At 50.1% G+C, this 25,395-nt stretch overlaps 1 protein-coding gene across 1 annotated transcript in view; it reads left to right on the top strand.

Moving 5' to 3' along the window:
• Nucleotides 1-25,395, top strand: part of ASTN2 (astrotactin 2) — a gene marked incomplete at its 5' end in the record, with an annotated part of 313,041 nt that overhangs the window by 69,912 nt on the left and 217,734 nt on the right. The window contains one exon of the mRNA XM_080356001.1: nt 8,805-9,189. Within this exon, the coding sequence (XP_080212127.1) occupies nt 8,805-9,189 (385 nt within the window). The remainder of the gene's footprint in view (nt 1-8,804; nt 9,190-25,395) is intronic.

Below are 25,395 nucleotides of genomic sequence, written 5' to 3'. Positions count from 1 at the left end.
ATCCGGAGATGTGCCTCTCTTATTAGATTAATTTTTTTTTAATATATGCAGAATATACAGTGGGAACAGCATTAATTCGCACTAATGGTTGTGAGATCCACTGAGAATTAACTGCATTTTTTGTAAATTGGTGAGGAAGCGGATAAACACACTTATTAAAAAAACAAGAAAGGTACTTTTGCAACAGCAGTACATGTTACTCATTTATCTGACAAGTGTTCTTTACTTTTAATTATATTTCATCACTCGCTAGCAAATGCTCTGCTGGTAGTATCGTAATAATCTTAGTAATTTGAGCCCTTGCTTTAGCATTTAAGCCTTTGTTTGGAAGTGGGGAGAAGCAGCTGGGTAGTTCAGGTGTCCTGCAGTGATGCTGATTTCGAGGGACCCCGTGGTAATTGCCACTTGAATCTACGGTGGCTCCTGATGGCCCCGGCTGATGCTGCGGTACCGCAGAGATAAGCTGTGTATACACATGTGCTGGGAGATGCTCTTGTGCACTCTCTGTCCAAACAAAGCAGGTATTCACGGGGCAGGAGCAAAAGCAAGATCTCCACTGTGTTTTGTGGAGGCTCTGAGTGATGGCAACGCTGAAATTGGTGGGTTGGTCAGTCAAGGGGACTGAAATCAGCCCAGCCTTCATGCAAAGGCTCCTAAAAGATGTGCAGCTTCTCTGAGTTTTATCCCTTTTTTTTAATTATCAAGTTTAACCGCATCCTTCTTTCATTGTGCCACCTCTACACACCTTTTTCTGGGCTTAACACTGTGCTGCTCTGTCTGTTGGATCCAGCTGGTCAGCAGGTTGGCTTCTCCATCCGATGCTAAAGTGAATATTCTGCATTTTTCCTGGAGGAGAAGGCACCAGCTTGGGCAGAAGCTGTGGAGGTGTTTGTGACCTTCTCTGGGCAGTGGGTAAAGCGTGAATGTGATTAAAGTGCTTTCAGAAAAACACAGAGTGGTGTGGCTTGGGCAGCACAGCGAAGTGTGATGCGCCAGATGCTCTGGTGTTGGATGGGGCACCTGCACGGGCAGAGCTTGGTCTGCAGCTCAGGGCAAGAAGATCTGGAAAAACCCCGTGAGGTGTTCCCCTCTGTCGCTGAACCAGGAGGGGTGAAGCTGATTCAGGCTCTTGCAGTCTCTGATATTGGATGGAGTCCCATTTTCCCTCCTTCTCTCTGCTGGGATGTGACCGCGGGGCATCTCCTCTGGTGTTCGGATGCTCCTCACCTGACTTGGGCTCTGCTCTGAGGATGGTGCAGAGGACTTTTTATAGGTGGTTGTTCTGCATTTGCTGGTTTTGAGGGACTTTCCTTTAGCCCTGTGTTTAATTGGAAGGTGCTTTGTGTGTTGGCACAACCCTGGGCGCTCTCAACCTGCATCCCGTGGCAGCCCTTCTGAGACCTCTTTGTGCACTGGGAGAGTCTTGCTGGGGATGTGGGGACTTCTTTTATTTAAAAGGGGAAGGCTGATCGTTCTTAAATGGATTTTTTCCTCTCCTTTGGAATACAGCTAAAATGCAATTTGGGGTATTGGGTGAAAATGAGCCGAGCGGTAGGAGCACGTGGAGGTGTCTCTAGCAGCTCGGCGGGGAGGAGGGATGGGGCTCGGTAACTGCAACTCCTTCAGAAAACAAAACGCTTTTTGTTTTTGTCTCAGCTTTGCGCTCAGCCAGTCTGCCCGCATTAGGGAAACATAAGCGCGAACACACAAGACCTTATGCATTTTAAAATCTTCCCTCTCTGAGGGTGAGCTCCGGGCTAGCGGGTCAGCCGATTTAGGTGAACCGTTTAGTGCGCATTAAAATCACAATTTATGCAATCTGCGCCCTGGCTTTAAAATGAGCTAGCAATCAGGTGCTTAATAAAATCACCTCCAGCCCTCCTCTTTCAGTTCACTGCAAATAAATGCCTTTTTTTTAACATCATAAAAATGGATTAGAAGTCATTTTGAATTGTTATCCCAGCAAGATGTGCAGCTCGGGATGTGCAGGCGTGTTCGGTGTGATTGAGGGTTGTGTATTTTGGTGCTTGCATACAGCCCGTGTCTGGGAGACCATTCAAATAAACATTTACTGGAACATCACATTGCATGTCTGAATGGCACAGAAATGCTGATTGGCAGGTTCTCTCCTCCTTTTTGTTTCTGTTCTTGGCCGAAACGGCAAAACAAAATTCAGCGTGACTTAAAAAAATATAAAATTATATGGAAATGTGACTTTTTGTCTGACTAGTTATTTTTTTTTAACGTGGAAGAGTCAGAGATTTTAAAGTTATGGTTCCCACAGCAACTGTAACTCTTGTCTCATGTGCATGCGTTATACATCGCAGGACTGTATATGCTATTAAATTTATGCCCAGTGTGTGTATGTACGGCATAGCAAGCAGAACAGCCACGTATGATGGGTTTGCCTGAAACTAATGGAGCAATCCTGCAGGAACTCTTCCTTTGGAACCCCTGGGCCAGATCCTCCTCTCTTTTTCATCAGTATAAACCCGTTCAGGGAGGGTGGTTTGTAGGTGCTGCCAGCTCTGGGCAGGGTTGGGTGACACGGTTGTGATGACAACAACAGAAGACGGTGTCCCATCATCGCCGGAGCTCGGTGATGTTCTAAGAACTATGGAAAAAGGGAATAACAAGACATAATACGTTTCTCTTCAGGCCACAATTTAAGCAGCCATCCCTGCTCAGCAAAGCGCTGAGGCGTGTGCTACAGTCTCATGGACTGTAATGGGAATTAAACACATATTTAAAGTTAAGCGTGTGGTTAAGCACCTTGGTGAAGAGATGCTTGAACAGGGATTTGAAGCGTGTAGGGAGAAAATGTTGTATTTTTTAGTAGATTTGCCTTGTGTCATTACTGTCTTATGGAGAGGTGGGGTTGAGTGGTTTTGAGATCAGGACCAGATCTCTCTGCAGTGTTTTTATTTTTTCTTTATCTTGGTGTTCAGCTCTTCCTCACTAGTCTTCATGGGGGCTTGCTGTCTGTCCTTGGTCTCATCCTCTGCCTCAGTTTCCCTGCCTGATGCTCCCCTGTCCATGGGCTTGTTCACTGACCCGTGGGGGTACCTGCTGCCAGAGGGTGGCTGTGATTGACGGACAGGGATGGGCAACGTGTCCCACGCTTGGGCAGCACAGTTGGAATCTGCCCCATCCCCAAGACTTGCCAGCACTGTGCCATGTTTTGAACAGGTGATCTCCAGAGATGTCCCAGCTCTCCCAGGAGCATCGTGCGTTTTGCCATGGTGTTACCTCTTGAATGATCCTGGCTGCAAGTCAAGCTCCAAATTTCTCATGCCATCCGTGCAGGAAGAGCGGGAGCATCTTTCCATCCCTGGTTGACATTGCCACATCCGTTCTGCTGGCAGAGGCTGTGTGAGGACCGAGCAGGCTGGGTCAGGTCCCTGCCTGTGTGAGCATCTCCTGAGACAGGATCCAGCACCTTCCCAAACTCCACATGCTGCTGTTCCATTTCTATCCATGAACCCTGCTTTCCTCTTGCAGGAGATAAAGCTACTTCTTGCAAAACCTGGCCCCCAAAACCCTCTTTCTCTCCTGTCCTTGTGTCCTTGCATACCTTTGGGATGCTCCAGTAACATGTCCCTGCCCTTGTGTGTGATGTGCATTAGTGGATGGGGTGATCTGGGGCCTCTTTCTTCTGCCTATCTTCTCTCATCATGCAGCTGAAGGGATGTTGGGATTTCTGGGACTTCTTCTCCCTTTTTATTGATTGCGATGGGACAGTGTACAAACACATCCCCGTGATGGGGGCGACAGCCGGAGGCTGATGTTATCCCCGCTCTAGGGAAGAACACACTATATAACACCTTTACAACGTATTTTCCCCTGACCTGCTGTCTGTTTAAAGCCGGAGGGATCCTGTGCCATCTGCGGGTATGTCCTGTGCCCTGAGAGGTGAGGAGGCAGCAGGGTGCAGAGCAGGTTGTGATAAACGGCGTCGTGCAGGAGAGGGAAGACTCTACAGAGGTGTCTGCAGAGATCAGCCTTATTTTTCATCGTTAATGATCTGAAAGAAGGTACAAACAGCATGTTAATTAAGATTTGCAGAAGAAATATTTAAATTGAGAGGTACAGCCAAGAAAGAGAATAAGGCAAAGGAGTCCTAGGGAGAGACAAGTGGGGAGGTTTGATGTGGAAAGGGAAGAAGCAGATGCCATGCAAACCAACGTGTTAAATGTGGTATTTTGCTTCCAAAGTTGTCCTGAGTGTCACTTGTTTGGTGTGTGGGCAGAGGGTCCTGGTAAAGAGTTTGACCTGGCAAAGGGACGGGATGGACAGAGGTGGGGCTGCCCCCCGCCAGCCTGGGCCCTATCGGGTGTCTTCTCTGAGTTTGACCAAGAGGTTTGATTGCCAATTAACAGACACTGTTATTAATATAATGGCTAAATCAGATGATCCCACTTCTGTTTGTGGTTCACCCCGGAACATGGCCTGGAGGGATCTGCATCTGGGAACAAGCTGCCTCCTGGTGAAGCGACATTTATAGGGTGTCTGTGCTGCCATTCGCCATCACTTTTAGTTAAATTAATTAGAAATCTTTTAGCTCAAATTACAGCATGGCTAAAACCTAATGCAAATGTTTGCTACACCTGCTCATTGAGCACTGCTTTATTACAGCCCTTGGCAATGGCAGGGATGAGCCGGGAGAGGTTTTTGTGCCGAGCTACGGAGTCTGGGGCTTGATCCTTGCTGGTGGCATCTCCCCCTTTGGTCTGTGGTAGGTGGATGTGCCTTTACCTGCCAGTTTGTGTGCACGGTCTGGTGGTGCTTTCTGTGTCTGGGCTGACCTGGGATGGGGTCAAATATTTGAAAAAGCTGCTCTAGAGTTGAATGCTGTGCCTCATGGAGAAGCGTGGGGAGGACAAAATTGGGGGACCAGGAGGGACTGTGGGGTTATCTGCTCTGCCCTCCAGTTCTGCGCAGGTTGCAAGAATTCCCTGAGGCTTTCTTTATTTCTTGTTTGAAATAAAGCATAACTTTTCTAAAAGCATCCAGGCTTGATTTAAAAAAAAAAATTGACAGTGATGGATAATCCATTACAACCCTTGGTAAATTGTTCTAGTGTTTAATTACCTTCACGGCCAAAAAGGAGAGAAAGGAAAAAGTACACAGTGTGAAGAGCTCTGAGGATTGTGTGGTTATTGCTGATACCTGTTTGCTTACCGTGGCTCGCCCGCTGGGCAACGTGATGCTCTGGCATCAGGGTGCAGCTCACCCTGGCTCTCTGAAGCTGTGGGGTGCAATGTGTTTTTTGTGCGAGGTTTGTGCTAGGCTAAGCCTGGCTCTTCCCAAGGACTGTCCTTGGAGTGATGGTCCTGGGGTGTGAGAGCCCCGTTTCGCCCAGCAACAGGTTGTTTGTGATGAGGCTGGTTGTCGGCACAATGATGGAAGATAATTGGATTTGGATGTTGTGTGGGAGCAGTAGTGGCTTCAAAGTTAGAAAAGAAATAGGGATATTTTTCCCCCCAAGGCAAAACTTTGTACTGGTGTTCAGGTCAGCATCCTGCTCCGGGGACCATCGCTGACTGAGGAGCCCGGGCAGCGTTGGGAAGGGCCAGAGCCTGTTGCAAGACAGTTTGTCCAGACCCAGAGGAGCAGCAGGACTCCCTCATCTTCCACCACTTTGGTAGAAAGGGATGTTGGCTTGTGTCAGAAGCAGCACTTGCATCTTCTTGCTGCTCAGAAATTGTTCAGCATCTCGGACAGATGCCCAAACAGTGATTGCCCTCCAGGTCAGCAGCCTTCATCATTTACATGAGCATCCAATCTCTTGAGCTTCGAGGTGGCTTCTTCCATTGGTTTTCCTTCATGCTCCAAATAAGTTCTTGCTGCTGTCCTGCTGCAGTTTGCACCTGTGCCACGAGCCCTGCAGTTCTGCACATGCATGGATTACCCCACCAGCCTTCTTCTCCCTCCTCTTCCTCCTCCTCCCGTGGGTCTCAGCGACCCTCTGGTGCCCCACGGCTGCTGCTCGACCAGCGTGGGGCACGTGGGAGCACGGCAGGAAGGACATTACGTGGGAGAATATGCATGTTCACAGCTCAGAGGATTAAAGGCCCGTGTTCTTATCACTGCAGAACAGAGTATTATAAATCCAGCCTTAGAATACCAAATCCCTGTGCGGCTCGGCCATTGTTTGGGAATATTAAAAAGCTCGGAGACAGAAATAATCAGTTTCCGAATGACACATTGTCAAATAAAACATTTCTCATATTATCCCTTCCTTCCCCTTTCTCTCTCCTGCTCCCGCAGTTGGATAATTTAACATGAAAAATACATTAAAATGAGACTAGCTTGAATGCCTCCGAAGTTCAACACTTTTTACTTTTCCCCAGGAAGCTCTCCCAGTGTGCGGATTGTAGTCAAACCAGCAGCTGCTGGCACGGGGTCGGGACGAAGGGGGCAGGTCGGAGCTGAGCCACTGACTGTGAGCTCACCCGAGGGACTGGCATGGGTACCCCCAACTGTTCAGGCAGAGAAGGGGCTGTTGTTTCAGCGGCTGGTGGAGCAGAGACCTCTGGCTTGTCCCCAAGGGATGCAGGAGCCCCAGCTAGGCTGGGAGCCCTTGACTTGCTTGAGCCCAGCCTTGAACTGAGTGGGGAGCAACATGTGAATAACATGTGCCTTTATGCCTTTTTATAATTTCTCGCAAGCACAGAGATCTTTAATTTAGCACGCTGACAGGTTTATGCGCTCCAAGCCATTTCCCAGGAGCAGATGCGAGGTGAGCTCAGCCAGGCAGGGACGTGGCCTCGGCGCTGCTGCAGATACCCAGACCCCTTCCCTGGGTCCAGCCAGCAAAGCTGCTCCTTGTGCAGGGTTTTCTTGGTCACCCTGGCCTTTTCCAAGTTTTCTTCTGGCTTGTCTCCAGTTGTGCTTTTCCAGGGAGGGCAAGTGCCTGTGTGCCTGTGAGTTTGGAGTGGGCATGAGCAGCCCCGCTCTGCCCAGGGACCCTTTGCAGTCACAGAGAGCACCCAGTTCTGAATGATGTCCATCTGGGCAACTCAGGAGCTGGGTGGTGATGCCCTGAAGAAGGCTTTTCCCAGGAGCCAGGTCCATGTTGTTCTGAAACCCTCCTGTAATGGGAGAGCCCTGGCTTTGCTAGAAGGTTGCCAGCATTCAAGCTGGACTTGATTTTGCAGTGTGGTTCATCGTGTTGAAGTTCATGGCCCTGTTATGTCCTTGTCACCAGACCTCTGTTTTGAGGGGTTGGGTGTACTGTCATTTCTCTCCAGCAAACTGGACTTCTAAGGAAATGGTCCCAATTTGGTACTGGGGGGCACAGGTGGCTCACGCCGGGGGACTTCTGTGATGCTCTGGGGTCTCTGTGCATCAAGTGCTGTGTAAACCTGAGGAAAGATGTTTCTGCTCTTCCAGGTTGAGGTGTCCATGCTGTTTCTTGCTTCTGAGCATGGAAGGGCAGGTAGGGTCCTCATCCCACTGGTCCTTTAGGTGCTCCGGTACTGCAGGGTATGAACCTGGCCGGCTCAGCTGGCTTCATCCTTCTCCCACACAGACATCCCCGAGCATCTCCTGAATGCTAAACCACCTTTCCTGATGGCCCTTATCACCTAAATTGGAGAAGTCAAGCTGAGCAATGTTTTCCTGAATCCCTGAGCCCTTCTCCTACTAGTGCCAGTTTTCGGGGAGAGATGGGAAGGTCCTGATGGGCTGGGCTCCTCTTGTAGCAGGTCATGGTGCTGGGGTGGTCCCGTGTTGTGTCTCTGCTCCTGAGGCCTCTCCCCAGCCAGCTTGTTCCATGAGCTGCAATTTTCCATGCCACCTCTTTACAACTGGTCCTGTTTAGGAGTCAGAGCTGTTCTCTGGGTACAGCACAGTGCTTCGTATCAAATGCAGGTGAAATATTTGCATGTCTCCGCTTTGTTTTTGCATGCTCCGTAACGCTCTAGGCTGTGGCATCCCCTGTGCCAAAGAAACGCCTGCCCTGGCTGTTCCACATCGTGCTGCAAAACCCCGATTGCTCACGCTGCTGCTGGTTTACATGCCCTTCTTTACTTATCTGCCATGGGATAAATTTGCTCTGGTGCTGCGCAGATGAAGAGGCTGGCAGCTGGCACAGCTCCTGCTGGTCCGGGGCTGAATTAACCTCCAGAGCAGCCAGAGGCAGGGCTGGCTCCCTCGGGAGGAGAGGCCACTTCTATGGACATACAGATATTTAAGCTGTTTGTTTTTTGGTAAAGGCTTTTTTAAATTTGGATGGTAATGTAGTTGAGAGCTGCCTTGAAGAAACTTTGGAGGTGAGGGAAGAGGGGAGCTTTGCAGAGAAGGTCTTGGTGTGGAATATGTTGTGCTGTGCCCCCAGGGCTGCAGCTGAAATCTTGTTGAAACCACAGGCATACCACAACCAGGAATGACAGAGCGGGGGTAACCGCACCCTGGAGAGTGGTGCTTACACAGAATCACAGACTGGTTGGGGCTGAAGGGATCTCTGGGCATCATCTAGTCCAGCTCACCTGCTAACACAGGTTCACCCAGAGCTGATCGCACAGGAAGGTGTCCAGGTGGGTTTGAATGTCTCTAGAGAAGGAGACTCCACAACCTCTCTGGACAGCCTGTTCCAGGCTCTGGCACCATCAAAGTAAAGAAGTTTCTTCTCATGTTCAGATGGAACCTCCAGTGCTTCAATCTGTGCCTGTTGCCCCTCATCCTGTTGTTGGGCATGACTCAAGAGTCCAGTCCCACTTGACATCCTTGTGCACTGTGCATCTCCTGACCCATCCCTGTGCATCTCCTGACCTGTTTGTTCCCTTTGCTCTCCTCTGCAGGGTGGGCTGATCGCACTGCTGCTGCTCCTCCTGGTCTTCACGGTGGCCCTGTACGCCCAGCGGCGCTGGCACAAGCGCCGCCGCATCCCGCAGAAGAGCGCCAGCACCGAGGCCACCCATGAGATCCACTACATCCCCTCGGTGCTGCTGGGCCCCCAGGCCCGTGAGAGCTTCCGCAACTCGCGCCTCCAGGCGCACAACTCGGTCATCGGGGTGCCCATCCGCGAGACCCCCATCCTGGATGACTACGAGGACGAGGAGGAGGAGGAGACGCCACGGCGGGCAGAGCCCAGCACCAGGGAGGATGAATTTGGCAGCCAGGTGACGCGGACGCTGGAGAGCCTGGGTCGGGGTGGGGAGGAGAAGCCCGACTATGAAAAGAAAGGTTTGTGGCTTTTCTCTCTCCTTTTTGCCTCTCCCTGTCCTTCAGCAGGGTGTCTGTCCTGTGTGGTGTCACCTAGAGAGGATGGCTCATCCATACATACCCTGTTTCCCCAAAAATAAGCCCTAGTATGATTTTTCAGGGTTTTTGAGGGTGCTTGAAATACAAGCCCTCCTTCAAAAACAAGCCCTAGTTACAGTTCATAAATCAATTTAAATGGTGTCCAGGTAAAAAAGCAAGCATCTTTTGGCGCAAAGATTAATATAAGACCCTGTCTTATTTTTGGGGAAATAGGGTAGCCCTGTGACTAGTGCTTGGCTCGCTGGGCTTTGGTCCTCAACTGTCATTGACAAAGCGGTTTGCAGATCTTGTCTTGGAGCTGTTCTTCCTCAGAGGGGAATCACCTTTGGCTGGTGTTGGGGAAACTGAGGCACAGTGTCTGTGAGCCCTCAGCTGGAAGACACTCGGGGAGCAATAGGAGGAGGCCAGTGCCAGAGCCTAGGCTGGTTGCTCTTTATTTAGTTATTCTTTTAACTACAGATACAAGTTGTGCTGCTGGACCGTGGTGTTCTGCTCTGTGCGGTTGGGGAACTGTCGTTGTGAGGGCTGGCTCTGGGTGCTGCCCCAGCCTGTGTGCACGGATGGAGGGACTGCAGGCTCCATGGGTACAACCGCGGGACCTGTGGAGATCTCAGGGGCTTGTCTGCTGTGCAGAGAAGAGCAGCACTTTCCCTGGGGTGTTTTGGCTAATGCACACTTGACTACGTGCATTTTTAAAGTCTGTCTTTCAGAAGCTGCAACAACTACCTTTGCTTATTGAAATGTCATTAGAAAGCATTTAATATTGTTCACTTGCAATGCAGAGCAAAATGCATTTCAATAAACAAAAGCAAAGTACATTAGTGCTAATTGCCGAGTGACTCCAGCAGGAGAGAGGAAGGGATGCTCCAGCTCCCTCCATGCAGAGAAGGGGCGTGTGGGGTGATGCTGGACCATTCCGCCTTCTTCCCATGGGGGATTCCCATAAAGACTGACCAGTCCCTGTCAGAGCAGCCAAGGCAACATTGCTGAGGGACAGGGGTGGATACAGGGACTCGTCTTGGCTCTGTGGGGGAGACTGTGCAGCTCTGAGCATCAGAGCCAGCGAGAGCCCCCACAGTGCATCGTGGAGGCAGGTCCCTGCATCTGTGACTGCCCTAAGTGCTGGCTGAGGTTGTTTTTTCTTCCACCCTTGAAGTGCTTTTTATTCTTTCCCTTTTTAAACAAGGTTATTGCAATAGTGATAGTTATCATTGCTCAAACAAACGCAGAGGTGCCCAAGGGTCCATCTGCCGTCCTTGAGTGCTGGTCTGATCATCCCTGTTGGCATCCCCCTTTGTGTATGCCTGGCTGTTAATGGCCTCTGGTGTTAAGAGATGTTTCCCCAATCCTCTGTTTGGTGAGAATGAACAAACGAAACCTTTCATATATCGTAACATATCGCTGCCTTTTTTTATTCTTTCATATTCTCTTCTTTGTTTTGCTTTTCTATAAATTATTTACAGTTGTGTGCGTGGGGAAGACAGCAGTAACTGCATTTCAGTCCTCTTCAACACATGGTAGTAAACAAGATCTAGGGCAGAATATTAAACTATCTGAGGGCTTCAGGAATTAGCAATAAAGAATTTATTTTACTGGCTGAAAACCCCCCCTAAGCCAGGGCTGCAATCTGCCTGCGGGGCCAGGGCTACCCCAGCCTGGGAGATATGTTCACAAATGCTCCCACCAGCTCAGCTCGTGATGCTGTTGGACTTTGCACCTTGGATCAAGGCAAGTTTGTGCCTTGCCTGCTCTGTTCCTTCCAAACCGTGCTGTTCACTGTGTGTTTCCTCCCGGATGGGCACTTTTCCCTCCTGGATGAGGCTTTGCTTTGAGGAGTCAAGCTGTGGTATGCACTTGTTGCTCCTCTCTGCTGAACATGGGTCATCAAGGACGAAGTGACTGTAGTTCAGATCTAGGTTTTCTACAGCAGAAATGTAAATATATGTGCTGTGGGCTTTGCACTTCCACCTGGTTGGCCCACGCATGGGTAACGCGGTGATTTGGGAGGTGGTAGATGTGCCCGCGAGCAGCAGCTGCAGCCGGGATTCCCGCGGGGATGCGGCAGGTGGGACGGAGAAACTGCGCAGTTGGTGTGAGCAGACACCGTGTACCTGGAGATCCCCAGGGACTGGAAATCAGTTCTGCTCAGGTGCAGTTTTACAGGCAGGTTGAAGATGGATGCAGCAGGGAAGACCCAGCTGGAGCATGGTCTTAGCTTGATGATGGGGTCACCCTTCTGTTTGCTGGCTGCCTTGGCCCGAGCTGCCAAGTTTTGGTGCCATCACCAGGGCTGGGTGAGGAGCTGTGTCAGCATCCTGGGGAGTCCGTGAGCACCCAAGGGAAAAGCTCTCCTTGCTGCTCTTGCAGTGTAGCGTTGTGATAAGACATCAACTGGGACTTGTCAGCGGGCTCCAAACGGTATCATCGCTGGGGCTGTCACTAGAAGCTCTTTCAAGTGTCACTTCCCAGCATTAATTACCAGGGATGGCAAATCCGATGAAGATGGAGCATTTCGGCTCGCCCTCCACCTGCCTGCACTGCTCGCTTTCCCCTGTGTGCCAAGCAGTGATTGATTTGCAGGTGCCGGGTCGTGCTGACGGTGGGCGCTTCCCGTCATTTGGGATTCCTGCACCCCACGCTGTGCAGCTGTTGAGCTCAATTGCCCTTTCCTCAATAAAGAATATGGTTATTTTATTCCCCACGTGGAGCTTCTGGATGTATCAGGTCAGGCAGGGAATTGCACTGGGTGACTCCGCTATGTACAACCCTGCAAAATGGGAGAGAAGTCCCTGCCCGAGAGGTCAAACAGCACAAATATTTTACAAATCACAGGCGAGCAGAGCATGGATCAGTGAGCCAAACTTTCCTCCCATGTCTCAGGCAGGGTTCTGCAGCGATGCAGATGGGAGGGCTGCTCCCACACGGTGCTGGAGCATCTGAAGTGAAGCCCAGCGCAAACAAAACATGGGAGCAATGTGCTGAATAATGACACCTAGCAACAAGCGCGTCTGAGTGATAAAGTTAATGAAATTACAGGTTCTGACCTGATACCGGGCTCTGCTGTGGGTAGATAAACAGCAGGGCAAAGATGAGATGTTTATTTCTCCCTGGTTGCAGCTGTAATCTGGATGCACTGTGCAGGGCAATTAACATTATTACTCTTATGCAAAATCATTTTTGACTTGGGGGAAAGAAAAAAAAGAAAGAAAAATCCCTCAACTCCCTAGAAAATGGAAAGCTGACAGAATTAGAACTGCAGCAGGAGCACAGACTGACCCGATGACATTGCACAGAGCCCAGATGAATTTAGACAGAAGAAAAATCTGAGGTAGTTTAAGAAGAAAAGTAGTCTTTTTTTTTTTTTCTCTTTTTTTAATTAATATCATAAAATGCAATGGAGCAAGGAAGGAGGCAAGAGCCAGGCAGTCCTAATTAGCCAAAAGGGTCCCTTTGTGCTGGAGTGAAAAGGGGGCTGTGCCATCTCCTCGCAGTTTTGGGTTGTCCCTGGCGATTCTGAGGTCTCTGGGGTTTGGTGTCGGTGGGTGTGTGTGGTGCCAAGCAGGGTCTGCAGACGTGGGGTGCAGTTCCTGGGCTTTGGCCTTAGCTGAGGAGACCCCTGTGTCCAAACCCACCCCCTGTGCCTACACAGCATTCTACGATTAGCGGGATTTGGGTAAATTCGTGCAGGTTGTGTCCATCCCCTCGCTGCATCTGTCCTCACTTCTCCAGGTAGTTTCCAGTCCGTGCTCCTGATGATTTCTGCTGTTCTGACTTTCCCAAGCAGATGGCCTCAAGCTCCAGCCCTTTGGGAATTCTTAACTTGCTTTTCTCCTTTAATATACCTGGCTCTCATTTTGACCAACGTGGTTCCATCCTGCAGCAGCAGGAGCCCTTTGTCTCTGTCCGTCAGGTGCTGTTTGAGGGGGTTTGGCCCCTGGTCCATTGCAGGCAGCACTGCTGCATCCCCAGGTGAGACACGTTAGCTGCACAGAGATGAAGTTGGTACATGAAAGCAGATAAAAGTCCAGCAAGCCTGATTGTGGGGTTACCCACAAGTTCCCTGGCAAGAAGACTTTGCCGATCCAAATCTCCTAAGGATTGGTGAGAAGCAGAAAATAGATGTCAGACTTGAAAATGGAGTATCTGCAATTCCAGTCCCGCAACAAAGGATCCATCTTTATTTTCTCAGTTTCTTTCATGTTCAAAAAAAAGGACTTTTCAAGCGAGCCTTCGTGCTGGCTTCACAGACTGTGCAGTCTGGGTATGGCCTCCAAGTCTAGACAGGAGACAGGACTTATTACCGATGATACCGATGATTAATACCGTAGGCATATCAAAGGTGTGCTTGTGCAGTCATCTTGAATTCATATCTCCTGGACTTTCTTCTCACCTGCTGTGTTAACTTCGGTAAACCTCTGAAGTTTTTCTTACTTAATCCATAGATGCTTTTCTCTGCAGTGATAGCGAGAGGTTTTTGAGCAGGCCTGAAAATGGCCCAGCACCTCACGAGAACCTGGAGATGTAGATCCAGCTCTGCTCTGCCACTGGCTGCTTTGGTAATCCTGGTCATGTCACTTAACGGTCCAGTCATCATCTGTGAGTTGGAGAGGGGAGCCAAACAGCATTCTAGAGGTGTGATTTGTAATAAATGCATGAAGCCTGCTCTGTCTTGGAGGTGAGATGTAAAGACACGGCCAGAGGCGATGCCTTTGTAAGGTGCAAAGTGATGGTGTTCTCCTCCGTGACAGAGACAGGAGAGCCCATGGGCAGCAGGAGAGAGATAACCAGCCTGATGTTTCCATCCTTGAAGGGATGTCCCCACCTGGCTGGGCACAAGGCTGGCTGTGACAGGGACACATCCCCTCCCCGGTGCCCACACCACTGTGCCAATGCTGGAGCCGCTATCTGCATCCCAGGTAGGTGGATGCAGTGCCACCCTGAATCTGAGCATTAACCAGAGGCTTTCTGAGCCTTTAATAAATAAAACGATGGCTTAACGTTCGCTGGGGCTGGAAGCTAAAATGGGACAATACGTCAGGACGGCATCTGATGTGTCTTAGGGCTCTTGTCTTCTTTTCAGTGATCTGATGGGATCGTGACCCTCTTTGTCCGTGATCAGCTTTTTCCAGCTCTAATCCCCTCCAACTCCTTGCGTAATTTACAGAGACCTTTGAAAATGTATGTTCACGTCGCTTGCTCCTGGAAAGTGGTTTTTAGCAGTCTGCTATTCCTGGCTGAAAAACCCGGCTGCGAATTTCAGCTTTAAAGAAATAGAAAAATAAAAAAAGAGGCCCAACAGGGTAGGAATCAAGTCCCAGTTCAGGAAAGCATTTAATCACATGCATAGCTGGTGTCTCTAGTTATCACAGAAATTAAACATGTCTTTAAGTCCAACATGCTTAATTCCAACTGATTTGAGTGCATTAATGGAGAGAATAGGGGCCCCAGTTGCAGAGGTTACGATGGATATGCCACTGGGTCTTTCAGTTCTATATTGATGCCAGCTCTGACTTCAGTGTTGATTTGGAGATGTCCACACCTGCCTGGGAAATGCTTTGCTTTCCAGAGAGATAAACACAGGCATAATTAATACATTAATTGCCTTTTGAGCTCTGGAGAGCTGCCAGGCTGGAGTTTTAGGTTTGTTTTTGATCATCTTATCACACTGGACTGGTTGCTTCCATCCAAAATTGGGGTTGTCCCCATCAACATGGGGCAAGGGAATGATGGTCTCTTGGCCTGATGGTCCTGTGGGACACACGCCCCCTCCGTTACACCCAAAAAGAAAGTGGCCTAAGGCAGCACCATAGATGTATGTGAGCCTGCCCAGGAGGTGAGACCCACGTCCAACGTGTCTCCAGTGATAGGTCAGAAGGGATGGGGAAGCTGGTGGTCTCCTTGGGTCCTGCATCTCCCGGGACAAGGGAGGTGCTGTGCTGCCATGTGCTTAATGACTGATTAAAATTTAAACACCTCTCAGGCTGGTCAGGGCTCTTCTTAGCTGTTGAGAAAAGGCTGGTAGGTTGGATTTCTTGACATGGTTTTCTTGTTTTTCTCCCGACTCTTTGCAGCATTGCACTCATAATTTTGCAAGACGGGCGGGGAAGAAGCAGATGGATAAACCGTTTCTGATGGTGCCATAGGGAGTGGAAGAGAAAAGGGTGTTGTAATGTGCCAGCGTTTTGCTGAGCATCCCATAGGAATGGTGGTTCCCTGGAGTCCCTCTGGTTTGTCCCCACGTTGCAAGGCTTGGTCTCATGGCAGTGCTGTGCGACATCCCATGCGAGAAGCAATGCCCTTTGTCACCCTCTTTACCAGCCACTGCTGAGTGACTTGTGGCTCCTCAACTCAGTAATGGCTCTTTCAGCCTGGGCTCTTGCTGGGTCACATAGGCTGCTGATGCCCGGTGGGCATGTCCTGGCAGATTTGTGTGCAGGTGTCCTGATTCCCCAGGTGTCCAAAGTGCTTTTTATCCAGGCAAAAATCACAAGCTAACAGAAGATAAGCTGTGAAGTTTTGGCTGTCCAAGGAAAACAAGCCATCGGGAACTATATTTATATAAACGCCAGGTGCGCATTGTTGATCACTTTGTGCATCACTATAAATGTTTGATGAAGCACTACATTATTTAAGGCCTAGCTGGATTGTAGGCCAGTTGTTGACCGGGATTAACTTTGATATGGGTTTTTTTTAAACTTTTTTTTTTCTTTTCTGATGCAAAACCTAAAAAATAATATGGTGGCTGTTTATTCCCCTTGGGAGACCTTGAGGGATCTCAGATGTTCTCCTCTCTCCTAAGTTTCCCTGCTGGGTTGCATCTTGCAGCTACCTTGTGTGCAATGAAGAGGACATGGGAGAGCTTCGGCTCCATGGTGTCAGCATGGAGCAAAAACCTGCCACCGGCTCCTGAAGTCAGGCTGACCAGAAGATGGTGTGGGATGAAGGAGAACATCCCGACATTCTCCATTTCTGCTGGAAATACAGAGATGTGGGTGGTCAGGATGTGTGACTCGGAGCTGAGGCTGCTTCAGGTCCTGTTGCCTGCATGAGAGCGATGGGTTTTTCTTGGTACATGGTAACGTGGTGCGTCTTCACCTTGGCTTTTAGTGGCATTGTGGCTCCACATGTGAGAGTCTCTCTGTCTTGGGTTGATGTGTTTTATGGGGAGGGGAACAGGTGGACAGCTGCTTTACCAGCTCTTTGCATGTCCTCTTCATACCAGTCATGTTTTACCTGGCTACGGCACCGAGACAGTTAGTTTTGTCAGCTGGCTCCTAAGAAAGATGGATTGAGGCCGGGCACCTGCTCTGATATTAGGTCTGCAGGCACCTTTCAGCCCCATTTATCATTAGGCAGCGACCTACCCAAAGGACCAGCGGGAGAAGAAACTTATTAACAAGGTGCTTCAAATCAATCCTTTCTGACGGCCCCGCTGAGTTACAGCGTTTGCTGTGACTCATCCTGTGGGTCCGTACTCAGCCTTGCTCGTTCACCTGCATGGCTTGGCATTGGTTTGCTGTTGATAACCTGGGCTCTTCAGGTGGTTCCATCAGCTCCAGGTCTTCTTCTGAGCCAAAAAGCTGCTGTTTGGCTCCTTCTTTGTTGCCTGCACCCATGTGCTTCTCGCTGTGGGAGGTGGTTGGTCCCTGCTGCTGCAGATGGGGTTGTTTTGGTGGTGTTTGGACCATCGATGTGTGGCTGGGGCTTCTTGGCCCCATTGCAATATGGGTTTTTGGTGGCTTTCCTCCGGGTTAACTTTGCTTCCTTGTTCTCTCCAGCACATGGCACAGAGTTGCCAGTACCAGGAAAGGTGTCACCGTGCCTGAGGGGCGAAGGAAATGCTGTTTCTAACTGGCAGATTCATTCTGATGAGCTGTGAGATGTGTTGTGGTTGAGGCTGGAGAAGGGGCCATGATGCCATGTCTCCCACCCACATTTGCTGTTCCCAGAGCCTGTGCCCATCACCGGGGTGCTGGTACTCGCTCACACTCACCCCCCTCCTGCTTTATATACGGCAAAGTGCTGCTGCCTCTAGGTCCATCCTCCAGCGCAGGCTCCTCAGGAAGGAGCAAGATGAGGCTTCCTCCTGCCCTTGGTGGGTCCCCATCCCAGCTGGATCCCCAGAGCACGTTTTCTCCCGTTTTTGCAGAGTTTTGGAGATATGCCGAGGTCAGTGCTGTACTTTCTCTGTGCTTTCCTCCACGCAACATTAGCCCAGGCTGCTCCATGTGCCCATTAGCACCAAGTCGAGAAGCTTCCTCTTGAGTGTTCTTATTTAACTTTCCAATTACTTTATAACTTGCGGAGCATTAGCTGCTACTGAGGGTCTGCCTATCTTCCCCATTCCTCTCTGCATAGGTGAAAAAGTTATGATATCTCATAAAAAAGTAAGTTAAGGGTTTTACTGGAGCAGAGAAGGTGGGAAGCAGAGTCTCTGGAGGTTTGCACCTTCTTAGTGCTGGGGCAGGGAGCGATGGAGCAGGCTTCGCGGGGCAGCATCCCATGGCCAAAGGCTTTTTCTTCCAGAAGAAATGGGATAAAGATAGAAATGCTGTGTACACGTTAGGGGGGGCTGTGCTGGAGAAGTCTTTCCTTCATGGAAGAGCTGAGGCTTCCCTGGTCAGAAACAGCTCCTGGGAAGATTGAACCCAGCTGGCAGCAGCCCAAGGAGCGCAGAGACCCGTCTGCTTTTTAAAGATGCTGGTGATGCAGAGGTGGCAGGCAGAGCCAGGGACCGTTGGACCACGGCTCGTAAATGTCTGATCTTTTGTGATGTGTTTATAATTCTATTGCATTATCTTAATTACCAACATGGGAAGTCGTGACCGTGGCTGGAGGAAGGGAAGGCAGGTAGAAAGGCAGGGAAAGGGTGACGAATAACTCACTGCTTCTGTCAACGGGGACGCGATTGTGGTCGGAGTTGGAAGAGATGCTATTAATACAATGCTTATTCATTTCCTATAATAAAAAAAAAAAAATGGAAGTGCTTTGCAATTACCCAATTCCGAATGAAATTAACATTCTGTGGCATTTTCCAGTAAATGGTTAGTTTGCACACATGAGTGGAGGCAATTAGCTGGGAAGCGGTTGAGCGCCGTGACTGGAGAGAGGATGAAGAAGGGTCAGGGCAGCTGTTGCTGGGAGGGACCTGCCATGGGTTCTGGCCCCGGATGCTCCTTCCTGGGGTGCTGGGGGTTCCAGCAGGTCCTGCTGGTTTTAGGAGCAGCTCACCTGGCTGCAGCAAGGGCCGGAGCTTCAGATGTTATCTCCTGCTTCCTATACGTGGGTGGAATGGAAAAGCAAAGAGTGGATGTGGGGTCAGAGGGTTGTGGGGTGCCCTGGTGCTCCCAGGGTCCTCATCCCCACTGTGGGACCCCAAACCCCCACAGGTCTCCATCCCTCTCCCATGCTGCACCCCAGCCTTTCCTGCATCCCCTCTTCCCCATCACACACCTTGAGCTTTATTAAAACCCAATGGAGACTTTTTTCTTTCAAATTTGTTAAACTACTGAAAACTTCTGATCCTATCAGGGTATTTTTTTTCCCCTGCCTCATGCCAGATAAGGGCTGTGCTGGCTCCAAGCCCAGAGCTGAGGGTGGTGGGGAACGGGGTAGGGAAACAGTCATCTCATGAATATATGAAGGAGGAAAATACATTTGTTCAGTTTCTTTCGAAGGAGACATCGCGAATGAAACTTTATCTCTTCTGCTACCCTCCCCCTTCAATTTGCAATTGAAATCAGATTTTTACGTATAAAAATCTATTTTTGTAGCAAGAGATTTATTAACATATATAATAATCTACCAATGTATTAATACCCATGTTAGAAAAAAAAGTATATTTTCTATTTTAAAACCCAACAAAAAGGGCGAGGAGAGAAAAGGAAAAAAAAAAAGTCAAGATGGAATACAAGCCTGTTTTCAAAAATGCTCCCGGGTTCCCATATCGCTCTGTTGCTGCATCTGAAAACCCCTCTGTGTAGAAGAGCTTCTGGGAGAGAGATTGATCCTCCCTCGCACCGCGCTGGCAGGCTGGGCTGGGGGCCAGCGCCGGCGGAGCGCGCCGTGCCGCGTAAATCATTTCCCCTGGTGGGTTCGCCTGAGGATGCTTTGGAGATGTATGCGTTGCAGGAGGCGCTTGGTGCCCTGATGTACGGGTATGTGGGTTATTTGTGCTTTGTTTTGATTTTTTTTTTATGTATATATATCTATCTCCCTTGAGTTGCTTGTGTAGTGCAGGCAATAGTCTCCTGGTGTTGTTGGCCAGGCTGTGCCTGCGTGTGCCATATGGCCCAAACAGGTGGAGAGCAGGGGACCCATGGGGACGGTCTTGCTTGAGAGATGGTAGAGGGGTTGAGAAGGTGACGGAGAGGTAAAGTTCTCAGTATTTCTCACGTCATTGCTGTATCCACCACTCTCTGCGACAGGACGTCGCTGTCCAGATGCGCTTTCTTCCCAATATGTGTGAAGCTGTTGTCCAACTCTGTCTCGCCGTCATCACAGAGTCATCGGTGTAATGACTTGATTTTATGCTAGTAAAGCTCTCTCCTTCCTGGAGCTTAGCACCTTCAGGGTGGCACTGTTGCAAATCTGTCCGCATCCCGGTTTCACAACAAACGCTGTTACTTATTTCATGCTTCAAAAAGCAACAAGCGCCCATTATTTAGAGCCGGTGAGAAAACAGGGTTTCTACCATGTGAAAAACTTCCAGTGTTGTGAAATCTATGCTCATCCCAAGTAGAATTGGAAAGTTAATTTCTTGAAATACTTTGTAGAATAGAAATTTCCAAAATACTCATCCCGAAACATCAAAATGTGCTTATTGAAACTCAGGGGTTTGATTTGGAGGAGACAATTATAATGTTATTAAACTGTGTTACGCATAGCTGATGTTTATGTGGTGCGTTATGGATGCGACGTTGCGTTACGTTTTTCGAGCCAGCGTCAGTGATCCCCAGGAGAGCACCCTCCCTGTGCATGGAGAAAGCTGGTTATTGGAGAAATCCTAGCAGCGGTGAGCGACAGAGCAGGAGATGGAGCTGGTGTCCGAGATGATGGAGCTGTGGCCCCAGGTGCCGTCATGAATCCGTGCACAGATCAGGAGGTAAAAATTCCACCAGCCTCGACTTCTGATTGCGCCCAAACTTTTCCATTTAATCCTTGATTGAGTTTGACGTGTTCTGGCGAAACACTTTGATTCCAGCGAAGCAGCTTGCGCAGTCGAGCAGCTCTTGAGCTGCTCCGCGAGTTGCTCCTCTCTCCAAAACTCCAGGAGCATTTTAACCACTGGTAATGTTGAGGAATCGATAACTCGCTCTCTGGCACTCAGAAATCAGAGAGGGATGTGAAAATCAGTTGCTTAAAGAACTGTTTTTTTCTGTAACTCTTTTTTACTCAATGCATAGTATGGGAAACTCTAATAGAAGCTGCTGTTGCCTTTCCAGCCCTTTCCCTGCAGTGGCAGGAGTGCAGATGTTGTGGCTGGAGGAGAGGTATGGTTGTGGCTCCAGGGACTGAAACTTTAAGCCAAACACTGGGAGACACAGGGGAGCTGGCACCCTTGCAGACCCTAAGCCTCACTGCTCTGTTGTAATAAGCTGCAAATTCCAGGTTGTGGGACCATCCAACTCATTGCAAGGCATTGAGCCTGGTTTGGGGAGGAGCTGTGTGTCATCGAGGGGGCTGCCAGATCCTGGGTGGCCGTGGGGACTCTGTGGGCTTCAGGAGCGTTGACTGAGGGCCTCTCTCCTTCAAGGCCACGTCTGAAGACACTTGAATATTTTTCCCAAGTAACAAGTGATAGGATGAGAGGAAACTCAAATTGGACAAAGGGAGGTTGAGGTTGGGTCTTGTGAACAATTTCTTCCGGGAAGGGGCTGTGGGGCATTGGAACAAGCTGCCCAGGGCAGTGCTGGAGTCACCGTCCCTGGAGGGGTTGAACAGATGCGGAGATGAGGTTCTCAGGGACATGGGTTAGTGCCCATGTCTGGGCTGGAGCAGCGGTTGGACTCGATCATGAGGATCTCTTCCAACCAAAACGATTCTATATCTCAGTGAGGTTGAGGACTTGTTCCCAAGGGCTATGAGATGCTTTTATTGTCACTGTCTCCATCCCAGCTTCCCAGGCTCTGCTGGCAGAAAATGGTGCACAGTCCAAGGGGTTTGGCAGTTCCTTGTCCCTTGTGCCAGACCCTTGGTGATGTCCTGGGATGGCAGAGGCACCATCCAAGTGTAACCAGTGGAGGAACACAACTGGTGTATCTCTCAGATATGGGATGCAGGTATGGGCTTGTGGGTGGTTGCACTGATCCAAACCCGGGACTGCGTTTTGGAGAATCCCTCCTGATCACTGAAGCTGGTGGGATACTGGTTTTGGTATCTTCCCAGAACAACCCCTATAGCCAGCCCGTGTGTCAGGACAGGTATGACTCTGCTGGTTGTGCTGGGATTCCTGTGAGGGCTGGAACAAATGCTGCCACTTCCAATCTCTGTTGCAATGTATTTTTACCCAAGTATCGCTCATATTGTTCAGTTAATGCCTTTTTTTTCCTGTTGTTGTAATTTTTAAGCCAAGCAACATATTTTCCCACTGCAATTTGTACCAGCAAAAAGGAAGGAAGGGAGGAAGAGAGGCTATTGGTATGAATTGTTTTGTGGGAGACGTGCATATGAGTAGGGGAGCCATAAGGAGAGTAAATCGCTTTCAAAATAACGTATGGGGGTGGACAGGAGGGAGATGTGTGAAGGGAACATGTAATATGCTTTACAAAGGTATAGTGACCTTCAGCTGCGTCCTTAAATTGCTGCTGGAGTTGGAAGCTGATTTTGCAGAGGCTGGAGAGCCTTGTGCTTCCTCTGCTTCAGTTTGTTCCTGTGGTTGTTACGCTGTCAAAGGCCCTTGATATAGGACAGGGTGAGATTGAGATCATCATGTTGTGCCAAACCCCGGGGTGGATCTCACCACCTCTGCCAGGCTGGAGAAACTCTCAGCATGGTGACGAAGATGTGAGCTCAATAGCTTGGATGGATTTATCTCCTGGAAACCAGGGGTGGGAGAGAAGGCAGTTTGGCAAGCTTTGCTCAAGGAGAGGATGGTCCCATCGCCTCTAAATCTGCGTTGTGTTCGACTGCATCATCAAGTGTTTCGACTGCAGTGTGCGGGTCCCGTGGCAGCACGGGGAGCCAACAACTGAGCTGAGGTTTGGCACAGGAAGGACCCGCAGGGCAGAGCTGGGGTGCTGAGGCATCCTAGTGTGTGCTTCCCTCCTTTTCTGAACTATTAAAACCTCTGTGGGAGAGGAGAATGCCAAGCACACATGTAGCGCACGGCAGTGCACGTGTGTGAACTCGTGTTTGCCGTGCAGTTGTATGACTCTGGGGGTGTTTAAAAGGCATATAGATGAGATTCTTAGGGACGTGGTTTAGTGCTAGAGGTCGGTTATGGTTGGTCTGGATGATCTTGATGGTCTCTTCCAAACAAAATGATTCTGTGCCCACGGAGGCATTGGTCCAGCAGAGGTTTCCCGAACTGGGCTTTCCAGGCTCAGATGGTTGGTGGTAGAAAACCCCAGGGGGAAAAGCCCAGGTAGCACTTTGCGGAGGACTGTGTCTCTTTTATGGATGTGGTGGACACCCTAATAGTCAGCAGGGTCCCAGCAGTCCTGGTGAGTGCTGTGATCATTACATTATGGTGCAGTGGTTTCTTCTCCCTGTTTTACTCAGGAAGGGTCAGTCCTTCCTTCATCCTTGATCCCTGATACTCATCAATTGAAGCCCAGCTACCTTTTGTTTGTCAGTGAAAGTTTTCTCCACGGTGACCATGCTGAGTTCCACTTGCTGAGATCATGTTGACAAGGGGTTTGTTTGTGGGCTTTTTTCGTTTGGTTGGTTATGTTTGTTTGTTTCTTGTTCTTGGCCTGAAACCCCTGAGCTCAGGGGCACGGAGAAACTAATGATGTGCTGACGCACACGAGTTGCGCAGAGCAGAGAGAGCTTTTTGCTCCCATTCCTGGAAAATAAGCACTTCTAACATCACCACAAATAACCAACAACTGCAGGGACCCTCTCCCCACCAAGGCAATGCTCCCCCGCAGCTTTTGGCTTTTGCTCCACTGTTGAGTGCAGGAGCAGATGCCTCTGGATGGATGTGCTGAGCGCGGTGGCCAGATGGGTACAATCACCGTGGTACTGATTACTCCCATCAGCCGAGCAGGGACCACGAGAGAGCTGCGACCTCTCTGCGTTTCATCACTGGCTGACTGCATGGCCCCCTCCCTCTCCCCTCCCGCACTCTCCTTCTGGCCTCCTTTCGGTAAATAAGCCTCAGCCGCGCGGTTCCCGAGCTCCCTGCTCCACTTGCGCACGTTATATATCGCACAGCCCCGGGGTTCAAATTACTTGCCATCTGTTCGTGGGGAGGCCCTGCTACGCTTGCTCCTGGGTGAAGGAGCTGCGGGGACGGGCTTCCCCCCGCAGACACAGGGGGATGCTGAGCTGTGCTGGCGCTGTGCAGCATAGTTCCCCAGCACCTCGGGGGAGCCCTGCAAAAGGGGCTGGACCTGTGCTGTCGGAGTGGGACTGGGTGCTCTTTGGAGACCTTTCCCCCCTCTTGATATTTTGTTTTCCCCCTCTGCAATGCTGTAGGATCTGTCTGTGCCTGCCGTAAATGCAGAGGGCTTCGGGGAGCTCTGCTTTTGATCTGTGGTGCTCCTGGTGTGGAATAAATGGAAAATGTAACATAGGTGATCTCTTAGGCCACCCTCTCTCTGGAGCTCTCCTGAAATAGTTCCCACCTTCGGCGCTTACGCAGGCAGGGGGTTGGATCCTCGTCTCCCCATCGCCCGGCGTGACGGATCCTCTCCCGATGCGCCTGCGCCCACAGCAGCCGGTCTGCGCTCCCCTCCCTGCAGCGTGGGTGGCTCTTGGAGGAGTCTGCTGCAGACTCCGCATTTGAGTTAAATCCTTGTCTAGGATTACAAATGCCTTGTCCTGCATGGCCACCTTCTCATTTCGCACTCAAGTGGCCCCTGCTACGTGCTGCAAAGTCCATGATTTAGAGCAGTTATGCATCCCGAGCTCACCGGGTGCTCCGTACAGATCTGATGTGTCTCTGGACCAGGGTGGTGGGGTGATGCATCTCCCAGGCAGGCTGGGCATCTCCAAGGTGGTCACTTATCACTCATCTGAGTGGGATGTGGGGTGGCTGTGGAGCCAGTGATCCCTTCCAGCCCCACATGGATGCGCTGTGGGCAGGGTCAGCTTTGGGAGCTAATCAGGGGGACTTTGTGACTCCTGAAGTGGAGACAAGGATAGAGGTTATGTTCTGCTAATGAGTTTATTCAAGGAGCTGACAGAGGCCAAACTGTTTGTTAAACCTGGGAGACCTCTGTGGTCTGCCAGAGGACAAACCTTTTGATCCTGAATTTCATCTTTGCTCTTTGTGAGTTGTTTCATGATCTCCCATAACTGCCTGTTATGTGGGTGCATGGCGAGTTTCTTAGAACAATTCTGGACTGCTGGGCTTTTTTAGGGCATTACTGGATAAGGGGATGTGTGAGAGCGAGGAGGGGAGTTGCTTAAGCATCAGCTGGCTGTGGTGTCCTGTGGGGTGGTGCAAAAAGCTGTTTCCTGAGCTCAAGAGCTGTTGCCCAGCATGTGGGTGCAGCCCCTGGAAGACCACGCGGATTCGTGCAGCAGCTCAGAGCCTGCCCGGACTGGCTGTACATCCTTGACCTGGTCTCACCCCAGCCTTGTCCATCGCTCTGTAACCCCAAACTTGCCTGGCAGAAAGTACCTGACCCCCCAAAAGCCTACCAAGCCTTGGGTACAACTCCGAGCTCCTGGGGTAGAGTTAAACTTGATGCAAAAGCAGCTCAGTGTCTGGGAGGTTCTGTTTTGAACCCTTCAGGCTGTAACTTGGATAAGGGCAGGATGCTTCCATGTGCCCCATGTGCACATGGGGGAAGGTGAAGGGAATAATCCAAAATGCTGGAAAGCAGTGAGAAAAATGCAGTTTCTGTAAACTCAATTTTCTAAGCTTTGTGGCTTTGGTAACACTTGGGAAGTTCTGGATGGGTCCCCGTAGGTGACATTGAGGGGTCTTGGCAGAGCTCCTGCCCCAGGAGCCTC

Source organism: Nesoenas mayeri, assembly GCF_963082525.1.
Source record: "Nesoenas mayeri genome assembly, chromosome: 18".
NCBI lineage: Eukaryota > Metazoa > Chordata > Aves > Columbiformes > Columbidae > Nesoenas > Nesoenas mayeri.
The sequence above is the reverse complement of the archived record's forward strand: the minus strand, read 5'-3'. Positions and strand labels throughout refer to the sequence as shown.